Source organism: Erpetoichthys calabaricus, chromosome 4 (assembly GCF_900747795.2).
Source record: "Erpetoichthys calabaricus chromosome 4, fErpCal1.3, whole genome shotgun sequence".
Taxonomy (NCBI): domain Eukaryota; kingdom Metazoa; phylum Chordata; class Cladistia; order Polypteriformes; family Polypteridae; genus Erpetoichthys; species Erpetoichthys calabaricus.
In genome coordinates this window covers 213,578,463-213,597,260 of record NC_041397.2, presented here as the reverse complement: position 1 = coordinate 213,597,260, position 18,798 = coordinate 213,578,463, and the positions used below count along the sequence as shown (strand labels likewise).

Sequence of the window (18,798 nt, the reverse complement as noted above, 5' to 3'; positions counted from 1 at the left end):
ACAAACAGTCAAAAATCAATACGTGCCCTTCGAGCTTTTAAGTATGCAAAGCACCGTGCAGCATGTCGCTTCAGGAAGCAGCTGCACAGAAGGTAGCAATGTGAAGATAATCTTTCAGCATTTTTAGACGAGCGTCCTTATCGTCTAGGTGTGCGAACAGCCCCCCTGCTCAATCCCCATACGTCAGGATCACAGATAGTCAGCGCAAGAGAGACAGAAAAGTAAGCAATCTAGCTTCTCAGCCATCTGCCAATAGCGTCCCTTGTATGAAATCAACTGGGCAAACCAACTGAGGAAGCATGCACCAGAAATTAAAAGACCCATTGTCCTCAGAAATCCGCGAACCAGCAAAAAATCCGCGATATATATTTAAATATGCTTACATATAAAATCACAATTTAAATGACCGCTACGGCGCGCGTGTGTTGACTCGGTGACGCCCAGAGCAGAAAGAACGCACTCCAACCGCGCCATGCGGGGAGTGAGAGAGACGCCAATATCTCACACTCTCTCCCCCCTTAAAGAAATTAAATGGGTGCGAGTGAGACCACTGACCTCCCTCCCTTCTATTAGTTATAGGTTATAGTACGTTCGGCTTATCCATGAGTCCGGCTTATCTATGATACGATTTTATTTTAAAAATTCGTATGATTTTTGGTCTCCGGCTTATACATGAGTCCGGCTTATAGACAAGAACCTAGGGTACTAGAAAACTCCCAAGCATGATATACCAGTCAACTCAACTTGATGTCTAGTTATTCTAAATGTGAAGTTTTTTGGGGTTTCCTCTAATTTCCAGCCCCCTAGACCTTAAAAAAAATTTCATCATTTTTGGAGCATACTTTGCGCGGAAAATTACACTCATGATATAGAGTAAACAATAGGTGTCTTCAGCAAAAATCATCAGAAGGACGTGAAGAGGTGCAGGCAACATCAATCAACCCCAGCGGTTCAACCTCTAATGGGATCTTTCATGGAGTTAAAGATACTCTTTTTCACAAAACTTTGAAAAAAATGGACATTATGCTATTTCAAGGTTGCTGATCACACATATGGTAATATTTCTGATATTTGTTTCTTTACCAATGGTCCTAGCCCCCCTCTTTTTTGGGACAGTACCAGAAAAATACAATTAACAAATTTCACACATAAGCATGACGGGTATCACTTTAGATTATTTCAAGGTCAGTGATTACAAATGTGATGTTATTTTTGATTCTTTACTATGGCTCTAGCCTTTTATAGATCTCTATCAGAGAGTGAAAAATGACTAATTTTTATTACAATCGAGAATATTTACATGTTAAACATTTTAACTGAAGCACACATTTTAATATTTAATTACTATTACTGATTATTGTGTATTTCTACCTCATAAAGTAAATCATCACATTTATTATGAACACCCAGAATTAGGACAGGTTTCACTAATTTAGACTTTTCTCTTCTTCTTTTTACCTTTTGTTTATGATACTTCTTGCTGTTGCATTTAAGGAAAACCAAAGTTTCGAGAGAAAAACTCTTGCAGGCACAGGGAGATAATGCAAACTCCACAAAGACTATGAGAGTATACTGAGAGTGAAATTGAAACCTGAGAGATGCTGGATTTGTAAGGCAACAATATCAATTAAGTTTGATACCATATAAAAAATAATGTCAAAAATGCCCCACAGGATTGCTTTAACAATTCCTTCTCATATATGCAAAGTCAGTTTATTTTAAGATATTTTAAAACTATGTATACAACATGTGTTTGTGTATGTATAGAGGCATAAAGTAGAAAGTAATTTTTTCATACTTTTATATCATATATGAAGAAACACCTACAATATCAAATATTATTTAATTTTTATGGTGTCTTACAAAGTCATAAAAACTGGAAAAAAATTATTCTTTGATATATGAAAGGAAAACCTAAAGAACATGTATGGCAGAATCCCAGCACTTAGGATCGGATTAGCTTTTAGCAGTGCAACATAATATTAGCTTTCAATATTTCTGGCATGATTTATTTTCATTGCTTTTTTGACAGTTTCATGCCTAGATTATTGTCTCTGCCATTAAATCACATGTCACTCTGACATTCTGTCTGCTGTCAGTGAACGACATGATACATTTTTCAACTTATAGTACAGGCTCTGTATACCGAGGGTACTGATTAATATTAATAAGCATAAAGTAATGTGCCACTGACTTGTGCCAAACACTGAACTATTGGGATAGACTTTGGCATCCTGTATTGCTATATAAGGCAAAGTGAGTTTTGACAATTACTGAAAAAATATTTTGGTAACGAAACATAAAGCATCTGTACAGCTGGATAGGAGAAATCAGAAAGTTATTAATAGCACATAATTTTAACCTTATGAAAAACATCTTATGGATGGTTAAATATTAAAAAAGGTACAGATAATTTCTTAAAGAAAAAACTAAATCTGTGTATCTCTAATACAAATAAGTACCATGTCTAGACCCAAGACAACAAAGTAATTTAATTCTGGTACAATTTTTACAACATTATAATGAATCTTTACTAATTAACTAGTACTGTACATTAAGTAATCAATCTATAACAAACTAACATAGAAACAATGAATAAACTAATTTAAGGCTAATTAATGCTTACATGCTTAAAGAAAAGAAGTTTAGAAAACTCATTGAAGTCACACAATATAAAAGGCTGAGGTGTACAAACCAAAGAAGGCTTCCAAAGGTACGGCAGGAGGTGCTCTTGGGCTAATGTTATGTCTCCATGAATATAAATGTTACCCATAATTAAATAAACTGAGCAATCTTTTGTCCTTGCTGATCTATAAATTAATTAGTTCCTGCATGATGAAGTTTTTGATAGTAAAACAATTCCTTGTGATGGGAGGTGCATGAAAAAAATAACCATAAAGTGCTGCACTATGTGAAAGTCTGTAGAAACAAACAAACTACAGAGTCAAGGAGTTGAAGTAGAGCTTTTAAAAAGTATTCTAGAGGAGATATTATGACATCTTGGATGTTGTTCTCCAACACCAAAGACATAACTACTACAGATAGAGTCTTGAGTTCAAAACCAGCTCATTTATTTACAACAAATATACCTTTCACAAATTTCTTCCACAAACTGCTGTAAAGTGTTGAAAACACCTGGCAGTACAGCACAGCAAACTCTTCATTCCTCTCTTTATTTGCTCCATTCTCTTCCATTCCACTCAGACAAGTGTTGTCTGTCTCCTCTCCTGACTCCAACTCTCTTTTTTTCGAATTTGGACCGGGAATACTTCTGGTGCTTAATCTATTATCGGGAAGGATTTCCAGGTCAGGCTGGACCCTGACGGTTCTTGTGACATCGATATCCAGCTGCTCCCCCTGGTGGCCCCCACAGAAACCAACGGGGCAGGTACATGGGACCATAGATCCCATTCTGCCCTGCGAGCGTCCATACTGGGAATAGCCCAATGAGATGCTGCCACCCAGTGTATGGGGGGACGCTCTGCTCATAGCAGGCAGTCAGTCACTGTACTGACAGGTGCCCAAGGCCAGTTAATTTATCCCTCTGTGGTTTCTGGGATGCCAGCGCTGGTGTAGCTGCTGCCACAGTGTCTTTTTGTGTCTATGTTCTGTCATAAGAGGTGAATATTGCTACACCCCGCTGACCTTCTATTCCCATGGCCTTCTGGTCAGGTAAGGGAGCAGAATCCATCCCCACAGGTATGTCAGTTGGTCCTTGACACTATTAACTAATGAAATAGAGAGAATAGTCTCGTCTTGTTTGTTAAATATCTTTTAGATAGATAGATAGATAGATAGATAGATAGATAGATAGATAGATAGATAGATAGATAGATAGATAGATAGATAGATAGATAGATAGATAGATACTTATAATTCCAATCACATTTATCTTCCTGCATTTGAAGCTGTGACATCTACAGTATTAACTAATCTGAATTGGTAATTATGTGGAAGGTTTTGGAGCTATAAAATATTTGGTAATATTATAACCTTTGTTTTGCTTGTTTCAGTTTAAGCTAGTGTTTAAGCTAATGTCTGGTGCTACAAACACAGGTCTGTTATTCAGGATGGGGTGCAGGTCCCTGTGCGTTTGGAAGTTTTAATCTTTTTCCTCAAAATTGAAGAGGTTTACTGGTATTTCAGATACTGGAATCTTCTTTTACAAAAATGGTACTTAGTAAATTTTTTATGCATTGTATTATATTAGTAAACTGTTAAACAATGTTAACACTAATTAAGCTATAAATCTTTTCCTCTTAAAAATCATAATATACACAATTTACTATACTATTAAACTGTTGTACATCTTCTTCCTAAAAACCATAATATAATGTAAAATTTGGACATCACATTTAAACATTGCTTTTTTTAGGCAATAAGCGCATGCAATTCTATTTGCTTCTAAGTCTAGAGATTCTAAATAAGATGCATTGCTTCAGGCTTTAGCACTAGAAAGTAGACACCTTTGAAAATATGCATTTCATAAATTTATGACATAATATAAAATTACTCATGAATGAAATAGTTCTTCTCACTGTGGTTTTCAGGTATGAGCTTTATCAATGCAATTTGTATTAAATGCTTGATTAATGGAAAGGAAAACACTTAGCAATTCTGCCTTTGATGAGTTGAAATCTTGACAGCGATATCATCCATGAAATTTTGACAGCAGTCTCATTTACAATTTCTCAACTAAGCATTTGAATACATAGAAACAGTCTAACAGAAAAATGGACGCGGTCAGATGCAAACTGATGTGCTGAATGACCACATACCTAAAGGTAATAAGAGCCTAATGATGTATGAAGATGCATGCATGCATTAAACAGGATTAAACACAATAGTCAATAAGCCATATTTGATGCAATTTGTATCTGCACTGAGGGCTATAATTTTGAGTTAAGACACAATATTGTCCGAAAGCAAATAGTAATGTCATGTCAGTCATTGTCCAACCCGCTATATCCTAACACAGGGTCACGGGGGTCTGCTGGAGCCAATCCCAGCCAGCACAGGGTGCAAGGCAGGAACAAACCCCGGGCAAGGCGCCAGTCCACCGCAGGGCACACACATACACACACCAAGCACACAGTAGGGACAATTTAGGATCGCCAGTGCACCTAACCTGCATGTCTTTAGACTGTGGGAGGAAACCAGAGCACCCGGAGGAAACCCATGCAGACACGGGGAGAACAGGAAAGCAAGTAATTATTTGATATCTCTACATGCGTATAACTGAAAGTCTGTTTGTCTGTCTGTTCCAACAAACGCTACTTCACCATTTGAGCTTTTTAGACCAAACTTTGCAAAGTGATTTTCTTTGGTCCTGGTAACAATATAGAATATCTAGGAAATGCAACAACCACTCTGCACAGACTGACATGGATATACAGTGGGTTATATATTTCATCAGAAGGTGATAGATGCACCTCTTTGGTTTGTATAGTAAATGTCAAATGTAAGACATACCAATATGAATTTACTGATATTAGAAGGTAAATATACTTTATTAGAGAATAATCAAATAGTCCTAATAAACAGTTTTGATTTGTTTTCCTTATGATCATGTTGTGATCTCAGTGGCCATATTTCTGCCAGATCCTACAACTAATCGGTGGAGGGGACACTGGCGCACGCATGTTGCTGATGATCTTCCCTGTCATCAACACTTTTCGTTAAAATTCGCATTAAACTTAAACTTTTTACAATTGTTCACTCTCTTTTTATTGTATTTATAGTTCATGGATGCAATTGACTCGAACTGTGTTGATTTGGATTTACTTTAATGGACTTTGCCTTGACTGAGTTTGCAGCCTCGGGGACAACTGAATCTTTCTGTGGCACACTGGACGAGCCCTATGGACATTTCTTTGCACTGTGACGATCTATGAGCCGGGGATGGTCTGTCTTCTTGATTATATTTTATACACTGGATTGCTCTCGAGTCCTTCTATACGTGCTTAATGACTAAGAAATTATCTGAGGTTTACACCCAGCTGGATGCGGCTCTGGGCGATCCCGCCTGTAATACCCAGCCTGTATTTTGGAACCTCCGAATTTTGGTATCATTCATGTGCATTTTGTAATATCTCCTACTACGCTTTTTCTGCTGCTTGCCGCTCATCTGTGCCTCCCGTCTCACCTTCTCCGCTGTGCTGTGCTGCTTCTCTGCTACTATCAGATAAGTATTGCTCGCTACTATGCTAAAATACTCTCCTGACAAACTCCTTCATATTAAACAGTTTGTCCAGAGCAAATGCTCAGACTGTAATGTCCTAAAAGACAATGGTATTGTGCGGCGCTTGAAATATTTACATCGCGGGTCAGGTCGCCGCCACAGCCGGGCTGCGAATGAAAAGTTCGCCAGGCAGCATTTGCTCAGGAATGTGCCGTCCTACTCACAGCTTTGGAAATAGGAGTGACAGTGCGCCAAATCTGCAATATGTTAAAATAAACTCTGGTCATGGATCTGTGCACAAAGAACCCACATCGGCTAATATTGCACTGTTTAACTCAAGATCTCTTAATGGCAAAGCATTGGTGCTATCAGAATTCATTACAGACTCAAACCTTGACTTGCTATGCTTAACAGAAACTTGGCAAAAACCAAATGATTTTACATCTGTCACAGAGGTGACCCCGCCTGGATACATTCGCTTCATTGAGCCTCGCAGCTCAAGACAAGGCAGAGGAGTAGCAGTAATTGCTACATCGAAGTTAAACATCAAAAGAATCCCCATTGATGGTCCATTATCTTTCGAGTGTCTTTAACCTAATAACAAAATCTGGTCCTGTCTCACTTATTGTTGTCTATCGTCCCCCAAAATAAAATGCGTCTTTTTTATCTGATCTGACTGAATTATTAACCCACTTATGTTCGCTTTCCCAGAGAGTCATTCTTCTTGGTGATTTCAACATTCATATTGACATTACTACATGTAAACTGAGAAATGAATTCCTATCCTTACTGGACTGATTTGACTTGGTGCACCATGTTGATTTTCCCACCCACTCTGGTGGTCATATACTGGACCTGATCTGCACATCTGGATTATCTGTCGACAACACTTATAGCAGTGATTTGGGACTCTCTGACCATAAAACAGTGCTTTTCACTGTCTCATTACCTCTCCATCCTCTTACCTGTAAATGTCAAAATTCTTTCCAAAACCTTAAAAATATCTGTCCCTCTGTTCTTGCTGGAATCCATTTCTGATCTTTTTCTGTCTTCACCTATTCCATCAACACTAGATAGTCTTGTTAACCACTATAACTCAGCTCTTCATTCAACACTCGATAAAACAGCTCCTTTAAAACATAAGGAGGTTTCCTTTAAGCGTTCAGCTCCATAGTATAGTTCAGAGCTACTATCTATGAAAGCAACTGGCTGACACCTTGAGAGAATGTCACGTAAGACTGGCCTCACTGTTCACATCCAGGCTTTCTCTGACCATCAAAGGTCTTACAAGGATGCACTAACTGCAGCCAAGAACACACATTATGGCAGAATAATAGAAAATGGCCATGAAAACCCAAGGGTTTTTGTTCTCTGTAGTTAATAAATTACTTCAACCTGCATCTGGCCCAAGTACCCTCCTCTACTGAAGTCTGTGAAAAATTCCTCCACTTTTTCCGCAATAAAATTACAGATCTAAATAATTCAAATAACATAAATCCATCATCCATTTATATCCTTCCCTGTCTTCCCACTCCATCCAGCTCCTTTTCTAAATTTTCACAAGTCACATCGGCATTTGTTAATGACCTGCTTTGTAAGATGAGGCAAACTACTTGTGTACTGGACCCCATCCCCACCACACTTCTTAAATCCTGCCTTCATGCCATAATCCCGACTGTTACGACAATAATCAATACATCCCTCGACACTGGGGTTGTGCCAGCCACTTTTAAAATCGCTTCTGTAACCCCCATGTTAAAAGTCTGGTCTTGATGGTGATGATCTTAACAATCTTTGGCCTATTTTCCACTTACCTTTTCTGTCAAAAGTTCTTGAGCATGTTGTAGCCTCCCAGCTCACCAATTATATATTACCAATTGTAATATCTATTTGCAGACATAGTTTCCACTGATGCCACAACATACAAGTTCATTAATATTGTCATAGGTAGCCAGCAAGCAGAATGTTCTTCAAATCCTTGGAAACACCTAACATGCTGCCATACTACTAACTTTTTAAAACTGGAGCGTAATAATGTTACTGACCTGCATAAAGTGTATATCCCCTCCTCTATCCCCATTCCGACTGCCCCCCCTGCACTACAACTAGCAGAAGTTTCCCCTGATGATTCCCCAGGCACAGATCACTATGACCCCTCTACCCATCGTGATGACCCACCCTGTACTAGACAAACCCCCCGTCTCCAAATGCACTCGAAGTCACAAACCAGCTCCAACTTTTTTCTCTTCTGATCCTTCACCTTTACTTACTTGCCCTTTAATAGAAGTTCCCAATCCCCATTATAACCCTGCCCATCCAGCCGGACCCCAAAATCCCACAACAGTTATGATAAATCGGAACTGGGACATCCAAGAACTAAAAGATGTCGTGAATGCACTTCCAGATCCAAAGGAAGTAGGAGGACTAAAATTTGTTGAACAACTTGATCAGTTAGATAGCATGTATAAGCCTAACGCTGCTGAATGGACCCAGGTACTTCGTCGAAAGCTTGGGACCACATGGGCCACTGTTAGCAGGGGTGTCCGCAATGACGTTCCATGGGTATGGAACCCAGCTTTAACTCGAGGACAGGGGATAGGTGGAGAAGGCGAATTTAACCCACAATGGGAGGCGTTGAGACAAAATATTGCAGAAAATATAAAAAAGGAACGGACTGGTCCCTTATTTCTGATGCAAAACAAAAGAGAGACGAAACGGTTGATGAATGGGCACATAGGATTCAAGACCTTATGGCTAATCACTCGGGCTTGGGAAATGCTGATGACCGCACCCGAGCTGCAGTTCCACCTTTTGTTTCCGGTTTGCGCCTTGATATACAAAACAAGGTCCGCACTTCCTGTATTGAGTGGGGAAAGTGCCACGTTTGATGAAGTCAAACGACATGCTGAACATGCCGAAAAACAAACTAAGCAGAAGGAATCGGACTCTCATGCCAAATTATTGGCAGCACAGATTGAACTATTATACCAGGAATGCTCCTGACCAAGGTCGAGGATATGGCTTAGAGGAAGGGGACGAGGACGAGGAAGAGGACGAGGTGGTTTTAGAGCTCCTCCTGTTGACCACAATAAGAATCCTTTTATTCCCTCTCCCTTAAATTCCAATGCTAATTCCTACTCTTGCTACGCCTGTGGTGAAACTGGACATTTTCGTCGGGAGTGCCCTCACAGACAGCAACAGCCCCCACCTCCCCTTATTCCACCTGTTTTTTCTGACACCCCTGACCAACCATACTGGCCATAGGAAAACGCTGGGACCTCCAGCCACTCTTTTCAACTACCTTTGCTCACCCATAATTCAGAGACTGATCCTTTACTGACATTGTTCGTTGATGGCACTGAGACTATTTTCTTAATCGACACTGGTGCCACTCGATCTACCCTCTCGCTGGCAAAGGTCCCTGCCTCGAACGAAACTGTTACTGTGCTTACTGCTTCTGGACAACCTCACCTTCTTCAAGTATCAAAACCTCTTCAAGTCCAGTCACGTCCTGGCGGACATACCTTACTGCATCGTTTTCTTTTGAATCAGCTTTGTCCAATTAACCTTTTAGGAAGAGATCTCATGACAAAACTTTCTCTTTCTATTTCTATGACTGACAAAGGTTTTTTCTGTTCAACCCCCAAGTTGTTGTGTCAAATTACCCCTTACCCCAAACCCTCTTTTGCAGCATGGACTTTAGATATTTCCCCACACACCATTCTCCTCAAAGCCCTACACTCTTTTTCCCCCTGTCTCTTTCCCAATTTACAGGCCCCTGACATTTTACACTGTACTGCCCAATACTTCCCTATAGAAGTAGACACCCCCTGGCTAGAATCTTTCCTTACTTCTGGTATTTGCCCCGAAAACCCTTCACATCTCCTGTGTTTTTATTTCATCCACAAAGGCAGCTGCTTCTGTTCATCTTACATGCTCACAGCACATATATTATCTTGGCGGCACAGTGCCTCATATTTCCTTAGCTAAATCACGCACTGTTAAATGGAGGGAAATAGGACCATGGGTAGAAAAATGCCTTGAAAGAACAGACTGGTTACAAGTTACTCCAGGTATTTTTGATACTCCTGACCGTTTAATAACTAAAGTGGTGCTTCAAACTGATTTTTTAGTACATCGCGCTTTGTGCCGTCCTTCCTCTTTTGCTTGTTCATTACAAACCACTTTCCCTTCTTGGCTCTCTATGCTCCCTGATTCACTATGGTCCCAGGGAAAGAATGATTATGGAAGGATAGCCCATTGTGAGCCTCTGGTGATCCACCTGAAATCCTCCTTCCGCCCGCACCGTGCCCAATATCCTCTGTCTCCCGAAGCAGAGGCTGGCATCTCCGCCGTACATCCCGATCTCGTCAAACGCGGTACCGCCGTTGGACATGGACCGTCATGCCTCAGGGATACACTGAAGCCCCTTGTGTTTATGGACAAGCTCTTGCCCAAAATTTAGAAGGCTTTTGGCCGGAAAGAGGTAGTACATTGATACAGTATGTAGATGGAAATGATATGTAGCGCTACGGAAGAAAATTGTACAAAAGATACCCAGAAATTGTTGCTGTTTCTGGGGGAAAAATGGCCATAAAGTTTCTAAAAGTTAAGCTGCAGCTAAATATCTAGGTCATGACATTACGTATGGAACAAGAGCTCTCTCTAGCGATCGCATTACAGCCATCCAAAATCTTTCCTAGACCGGTCACAAAACAACAGGTTATGTCTGTTTTAGGTATTCTGGGCTACTGCAGACAGTGGGTTCTAAATTTTACTGAAAGAGCACAGCCGTTGCAACAATTGGCTAATACTCCTGGCATCCTCCTTTCTGGCCAGGTCCAATGGAATGAACAGGCTGAGAAGGCTCTCTGTAACCTCAAAACTGCTCTTCTATCTGCGCCTATCTCTTCTAGGTTTGCCTGATCATTCTCGTCCATTCACTTTGTTCGTGGACGAAAAGCAGGGATTTATGAATGCAGTACTGACGCAACAACATGGAGATAAACAAAGACCGGTGGCTTATTTTTTCTAAAAAAAACTGGATCCAGTGGCCGCAGCACTTCCTCCGTGTCTTCGTGCTGTGGCTGCAACAACAGAAGCTGTATTAGCAAGCACGGATGTAGTTCTCATGAGCCCCCTAACAGTTAAAGTGCCTCACGCTGTACATTCTATCCTAGTACAAGCCAAAACTTCACATCTCAACTAGTTACGCAGTGGTCCAAGGGGACCGCCTGCTGGAAGCAAATCGAATTTCATCAAGCTTGAGTGCACAAGCAGCTGAACTCGTAGCACTCACTCGAGCATGTCAGCTGTCCGAAGGGAAGATCGTAACAATTTATACGGATTCCAGGTATGCTTTTGGAGTCTGCCATGATCATGGAGCATTATGGAAACTAAGGGGATTTAAGACCAGTACTGGCAAACCCATCCAACATCAGAAATTGATCGAATCCCTTTTAGAAACCATAACCAAACCATCGAAGCTAGCGATTGTTAAATGATAGCTCACACAGGAAAACAGGATCCTGTTAGCAAAGGAAATGAATTAGCTGACCACTTTGCTAAAGAGGCTGCATATAATAACACACCAATTTCTTTATTCCAACAGAGAAATGACCAGGACCCTGATAATCAAATTATTTCTTTACAGAGTGCAGCCACGGATATCGAAAGGAGAAAATGGTCCAAAGAAGGGTCCCTCTCTGATGGAGTCTGGACTCATAAACACACTAACAAACCTTTTCTCCCAAAAGCCTCTTTCCCAGGAATGGCAAAAATCGCCCATGGCCTCGATCACGCAGGTAGAGATGCCATGGTTCGAGATGTTGAAAAACATTGGGAAGCTGTAGGTTTCTCTACATATGCAGAGCAATTTTGCAGATGCTGTGCAATATGTCAAAAGTTTAATGTGGGAAAAGGTACCCAGGTAAGTCCCGCCGTTACCCCTAATCCAATGGTCCGTTTGAACACCTCCAAATGGATTTCATTGAACTAACCCCGTCTAAAGGGTACCGATATTGTCTTGTGATTGTCGATGTGTTCTCCCGATGGGTAGAGGCTTTCCCTTCAAAACACAACGATGCCAAAACAGTAGCTAAAGCACTAATTAAAGAGATTATTCCAAGATGGGGTATCCCTCAAAAGTTACAAACAGATAATGGCACTCATTTTGTGAACTCCGTTATAAATAAATTAACCACCTGGCTCCAAATTAATGTGCACCATTATTGTAAATACCATCCCCAAAGCGGAGGCATCGTAGAACGATGCAATGGCACTTTAAAAGCTAAACTCGCAAAAAATTTGTGAACAAACTAATTTATCATGGCCGGATGCACTACCCTTAGCTTTAATGGGACTAAGGGGACGGACACACCGACAACTGGGACTATCGCCGTTTGAGATTCTGACCGGACGATTGTAGGAAATGTGAATTTGCATACTGTGGACAATGATCTTCTCTCTAGTCTTGCAGGTTTGCGAACCTCGTTGAAGGAAATCCACCAGCAGGTTAATCAAGCCTGGAGGACCAGCCCCCTTTCCAAGGATTTACCAATTTCCTTGGGCACCTGGATCCTGGTTCGAGATACTCGGAGGAAACACTGGCATCAGCCTAGGTGGAGAGGACCATTCCAAATTCTTCTGTCCACACCACACGCCGTGAAGGTTGAAGGACTGCCTGCCTGGATCCACGCATCGCATTGCAAGAAATGGCTATCTTAAAAATACTTTTTCTGTTGGCTGTTACCCGCACCCTCTCGGGCTACCCAAGGATGGGTGGTGATAATATCTAAGTACTTTACCGCCTCTATGGAAAGGGCATATATGCTACATGAGGAGCACATGTCTCGTATAGCTTCTTCCATTTTCTCCTCCCCATCCCCTTTTTCCCCCCCTTCCCCTTCATCAACCATTTCAATTTAATTATATTGCCCACATCATTTTGTTCAAAAAGGGAGGAGTGTAAAAACATAAAATGATGTAATTGAACAAAATGTATGTGTGAAAGTACAGAAAATAGAACAGAATGATCAAACTTGTTTGTGTTTTGCGTACGTGACAAAAAGCATGTATACTTTCTGGAAGTTTTCTTTTAATGATGTGTGTGACAAGAAAATATACCTTTAGGGTAATGACTTACAAAATTGGAAAAATACAATGAGTCAGGACGCTATTTTTATTGCTTACGTGGTCAACGATCAGGAGATTAGAAAGGTATAAAAGAGCAAGGATATCTGCGCTCGAGGCAGATGAAGCGCGGTGTCCTAGGACTGTGTTTCTCTGTCATTTTACCCTTGTCTGGTATGTATCAATAAAAAGGTTTTTACTAATTTTAATTTTCTTCTCTGTCTTCAGTCACAAAAAGTGTCCACAGGTTACATTCTTTAAAAAGTGAAGAACTCCTGATTTAAGAGCAACAACACTGCTGAGAATACATATCAAAGATGTTCGACATCCAGTGGCAATGCACAATGAAATGGAGAGAAAGAACAGAGCTGTCCTGAGGTGTCTAATAGATGCAACATCACTGCCAGGAGGTAGTGACCAGGGGACATGAAGAGAGTTGAGATTCTGTTAATAAGGGCAGCCTTAGAAAAGTTACAGAAGTGTTTGCAAAGTATGCTTGTATCTTGACAGCTCACTTTGTCATTATCAGTGATTTGTGGAAGTTTGGCATGTTACAGTCTGCACAGAATGAATTTATTTTTGCTTCTTTGGGAGATCCTAATTGAGGTCAAAACATATTTTTTGCAAATAGATGAGACAGCAAGAATTTCAAATTGTGTATAGCTGTCCATAGAATGGACTGGGAATAATTTCTGGACTCAAGCAATCAAAGGGGAAGGTGTTAGAAGGGGATGTGGACAAAGCTAATATCATCAACCAATTTTTAAATAGATTTTCTCTCTCATTGCCACCTTCTTTCAGTGACCAGTCTCTCCACACCACCCCAACAACTCCTGAGATGGAGTATAGGAGTCAGGTGGAAAAGTTTGATTCATGGTGCAAAGAGAATTGTCTGCATCTTAACATCAACAATACCAAGGAACTGGTTATTGACTTTCGCCACACCAAACAGCCTCTACTTCTGTTCACTATTCAAGGAGTGGATACAGAAGTGGTCTATTCCTAGAAGTGCTTGGGAGTCCACATTAATGACAGGTTGGACTGGTCTCAAAACACAGACGAACGATATAAAAAGGGGCATAGCAGAAGACTGCGTTCATTTAATGTTGGAAGAGACATCCTCCACATCCTCTAAACCTTGGTGACGGACAGTGCAATTTTCTAAACTGTGGTGTACTGGGCTGGTAACATCACTTCAAGAGAGGCCTACTGAATCAATAAGCTAATTAAAATGGAAAGTTCAGTTATAGGATGCACCGTGGACTGCCTGAAGGTCATAGCAAATGTAAGAATTAAAACAAAACTTAGTGTAATTATGAGCAATGCTGCTCATCCTCTCACTGACACATTAACGCTGAGGACTTTACTCAGCAGAAGTGTGTTAAGAAATGCTACTGGGGCTTCTTTATACCAACAGCAATACACCTTCATAATGCCTTACTGGAACTGTGACAGTCATGCCCCGGTTTTTATTTTATTTATTTCATTGTTTTGCTTTGTGTTAAAGCTCTGAAAATACAACCCTAAATTGTTCGTCACCATCAAAGACTTGATGATTATACTCTACACAAGTGTTTCTCAACTGGTGAAAATAACAGTGTAGCGTATCTGGGTTCTGACCTGACAGAGACGCATTCCTCGGGTGGTCCTCCTGTCTGAGGAGTACGGGACTACCTGGAAAAGCTGAGCTAAAAGCAGCTCTGTGATCGGTGTTTTGCAGATAGTTTAGCATGTATAGGGATTTAATGCTTTTGTGGTTGGTAGAATCATGCCCGATGATTTTTTGGGTTACAAAATATGTGCCACCACAGAAAAATGGTTGAAAAAAACACTGCTCTACCTACACCTTTACTTATGGCATTTTAAAAAAGATCTCCATAGCTGCTTTTTTAGTTAAAAACTGACACTGTGCATTACTTGGATGATGCAATCTTTGCATAAACTAGAGAAGATACTTCAAACTTAAACATGGGTAGAGATACGCTTCTGTTACACTTCTGCCATTATATTAGGGCAGTCAACAAAGAAAGCTGACTGGCAGACTGGCGAAACTTATTTTTGTTTTAGTACCACTCAAAGATAACTTATTTAGCAATAATGTGATATGACTTTGATTTGATCTTCTTACAGAAACATAAAATGAATGAAAGAGCATAATTTTTACCTTTGCAACTTTATTTTAGGATTTCACCAAGACTGCTATAACCACCCATCTTTCCCCCCACTCTACTGCTCCTATGTCAGTATCAAGAAAATGAACACCATTTCTACAAATTGACATGTGGTGTATTGTTGTGAACTGCTTAATACAAAATGTTAAACCTTTAAATGAAAATTTTATTTCATTGTATTGGTAGTATATAAAAACTGTACTGGATGCGTATGTAATTCTTTAGGTGCACACTTAAATTATTTGTATTGTAACACTCTCAATTAGTCAGCAAGGAACAACATCAGTACACGTTTCAGGAGTGTGAAACTGATGAGCCTTTATTGATTGCTCCCCAGCTAAACTCCTACAGTTCTAGTCATGGCAGATTCCTCAACTTTTCTAGTCGCAATTGGACTTGTTGAACTCTTACACTGCTTGTCTTCTGCTTTACTGTTATGACCCCGAAGCATGCCAGTCTTTGAGTCTTGTTAACTCTGCGCTGTTCCTGCACACCATGCTGCTCCTTCTCATACCCACATGTGCTGCTACTGTACACTGTGTTCTCCTTCTCTCCATCCCCACTGCCGACAAAATGAGCACACTTTCTAGCATCTTCCACCCTTTCTTCCAATAATATCCAACTGCATATCACTGAGGTGTTTCATTAGCATATCGCACTGCACCTTCTGCAAGCACAGTGCTCAGTAGCTGTTCAGCCCCATGGCCCTCTGAGTCTCAGGCCGGATCATTACAGTATTATTGTTTTGTAATGAAAAAAAAAAGAAAAAAAATTGCATGAAAATGCCGCCCTGACAAAAGCACTGCCTGATGTGTCTTAGCCCTGGATGAGGCAATATTTTTTTAACGTGTTAAACAGGCCATGTTAATCTAAAAAAATAACATGTTAACTTTCCCAGGCCTACTTTTTAGTCATTTTGATGTGTGTTCAGACAAAAGTATGTGTATATTTTATTTATTTACATAATTACTATCTACCTATTTATGCATTAATTCATTTAAAGAGCTTCTATAAAAAGCCAAATTTCCCCTTGGGGGCAAATGAAGTTCAATCTAATCTATTTAATCTAATCTAATTCTTTTGTTTTATTTTATTGTATTCTTTGGTGCTTGAGATGCAAAAAGTGATAAAAAAAAACACTGGAAAGCTGACAAGTAATAAAAATATTTGTTCTGATTAAGTATAAATGTAGAAGACATTTGGTGTTACTAATTATGTTTTCATTTTCTATTATTGACAGCTATCCACAAAGTAGTAGACATATTTGCTAAAATTCATATAGCAACATAGTCGAATAACTGAATAATGTTCAGAAATAATGCAGTTCTGAAATTCTGTGAAAGACACGAGCAGTATGGCAACTGAAAATAGTGTTCATTCTGTAGAATTCTACAATAATGGTGTTCCGTAACATCATATTCATTCAGCTTTTAAGGTAAAAATCATGCATAATAAGACTAAAGTGTTTATGCAAGGAATTTCATTCATAGCAATGTTCTATGATGTGGACTCCTGCTCTTAAACTTCATATGGTATTATGTTTAAATAGATGAGAATTTCTTTATGGGCGGCATGGTGGCACAGTGGGTAGCGCTGCTGCCTCACAGTTAAGAGACCTGGGTTCACTTCCCGGGTCCTCCCTGCGTGGAGTTTGCATGTTCTACCTGTGTCTGCGTGGGTTTCCTCCGTGTACTCCGGTTTCCTCCCATAGTCCAAAGACATGCAGGTTAGGTGTATTGGCGATTCTGAATTGTCCCTGGTGTGTGTGTGTGTGTGTGTGCCCTGTGGTGGGCTGGCGCCCTGACCGGAGTTTGTTTCCTGCCTTGCGCCCTGTGTTGGCTTGGATTGGCTCCAGCAAACCCCTGTGACCCTGTAGTTGGGATACAGCGGGTTGGATAATGGATGGATGGAATTTCTTTATTTGCTCTTTCATCTTTTTAAGCTGCATTATATTAGGAAAATGAAGTATATATGCAGCAGAGGGGAGGAGTGTGTTTTCTGATAATCTGACATAATCAGCAATCATGGAAAAATATTTTAGCCAAGGTTGTAAATATTATAATGCCCTTGATGTCATATCCACATTTTCAGTAAAATTAAAAACACAGAAATAAAAGTAGGCTCCAATTTTTCATAAATTTAAAATGTAACAAATCCTGTTCGCTTAAGTGCCTCTTTTCAAGTTAACTTATAAATTTATGTTATATAAAAGAAGATGTGGGATCCAAACACATCAAAAATATAAAGGTTCAGCAGTAGTTACATACTGTTTCTGCACAAAGTACAATATCTGCATCTCAGAAACACTATTTATTTTTCTACTTAAATAAAAGTTTATGTAGGTCAGTCTCAAAGTATCTGTGGACTGCCTGAATCTGAATGTGTTCTTAGGGTAATCCATTTTTCAGTTGAACCGCACAGTATTTCAATATAATTTCTCAAACATTACAATAGTATTCCATAATGTATACTGTTTTCATCTGAGTTAAACAAATTTGATTTTGTACAGTAATTCTCCTGCTGTGTTGTATAATGAGAGTAATCTCCTGAGTGGTAAAAAAGCTAGACTTTTCTCATATCAGGCAGAAATTGAAAATTTCAAAACTCACAGGTCTATTAAAAAGGCAACATATCTACTTACTTTCCCAAGGCAAAACACTCCAGCTTAACTGTAACCCCCTTAGCAGCTGTAACTGTTAAGGGAAAATGAACTTCAATTTTTGGCTCATATTCTCCCATTATTCCTGAAAGATAAAAAGAGTGTATATTAGGAAGAAAAGTATGTTATGTATGGAATTTCAAAAAAAAAAAAACACACATCAGTATAGGCATATTCTAGAAAAAAACTATGAATTCAATATCACATTTCTGCTGAATAATTTGTTGGCTATATATCCAAATATATGGTGAAGGATGCCAGGTTGGCAAAAGGCCAAATTAAGGCCTCTAGGAGAAATACAGAAATAGACAGAACACCATACAGGCAGCAGAGAAAGTCCTGCAAATACACAGTAAATGTGGCAACAACTGAGGTCAGGAGCCATGTAGTTTTGCTTGTGCCATGGAAGTGCAATAGACATGGGTTCTAGAGAGGCAGTAAGGCTGAAGAGAGAGAGACAGACACTGTGTAATATGACACCCTCACAGTTGTAGTTAGAAGCCAACGGTCCACTTACATACTTGAGCTGGGGTACTTTCTTTTAGCTCAACTGAGTAAGTAAATGCTTTTCTGGTCAAGAGACCCAGAGTTCACAGTTATCCTCTTTGTGCGAGGATATGAAATAGAGAAAAGTGGGGCCCTGAGTGATTAATCAC

At 39.8% G+C, this 18,798-nt stretch overlaps 1 protein-coding gene across 4 annotated transcripts in view; it reads right to left on the bottom strand.

The window, feature by feature from the left end:
- The window catches only part of cntn5 (contactin 5), a 1,396,083-nt gene that overhangs the window by 389,970 nt on the left and 987,315 nt on the right, over positions 1 to 18,798 (bottom strand). For all 4 annotated transcript variants that reach the window (XM_051926456.1, XM_028800281.2, XM_051926458.1 and 1 more), the window contains one exon: positions 18,125 to 18,227. In XM_051926456.1, coding sequence (XP_051782416.1) covers positions 18,125 to 18,227 — 103 coding nt within the window. The remainder of the gene's footprint in view (positions 1 to 18,124; positions 18,228 to 18,798) is intronic.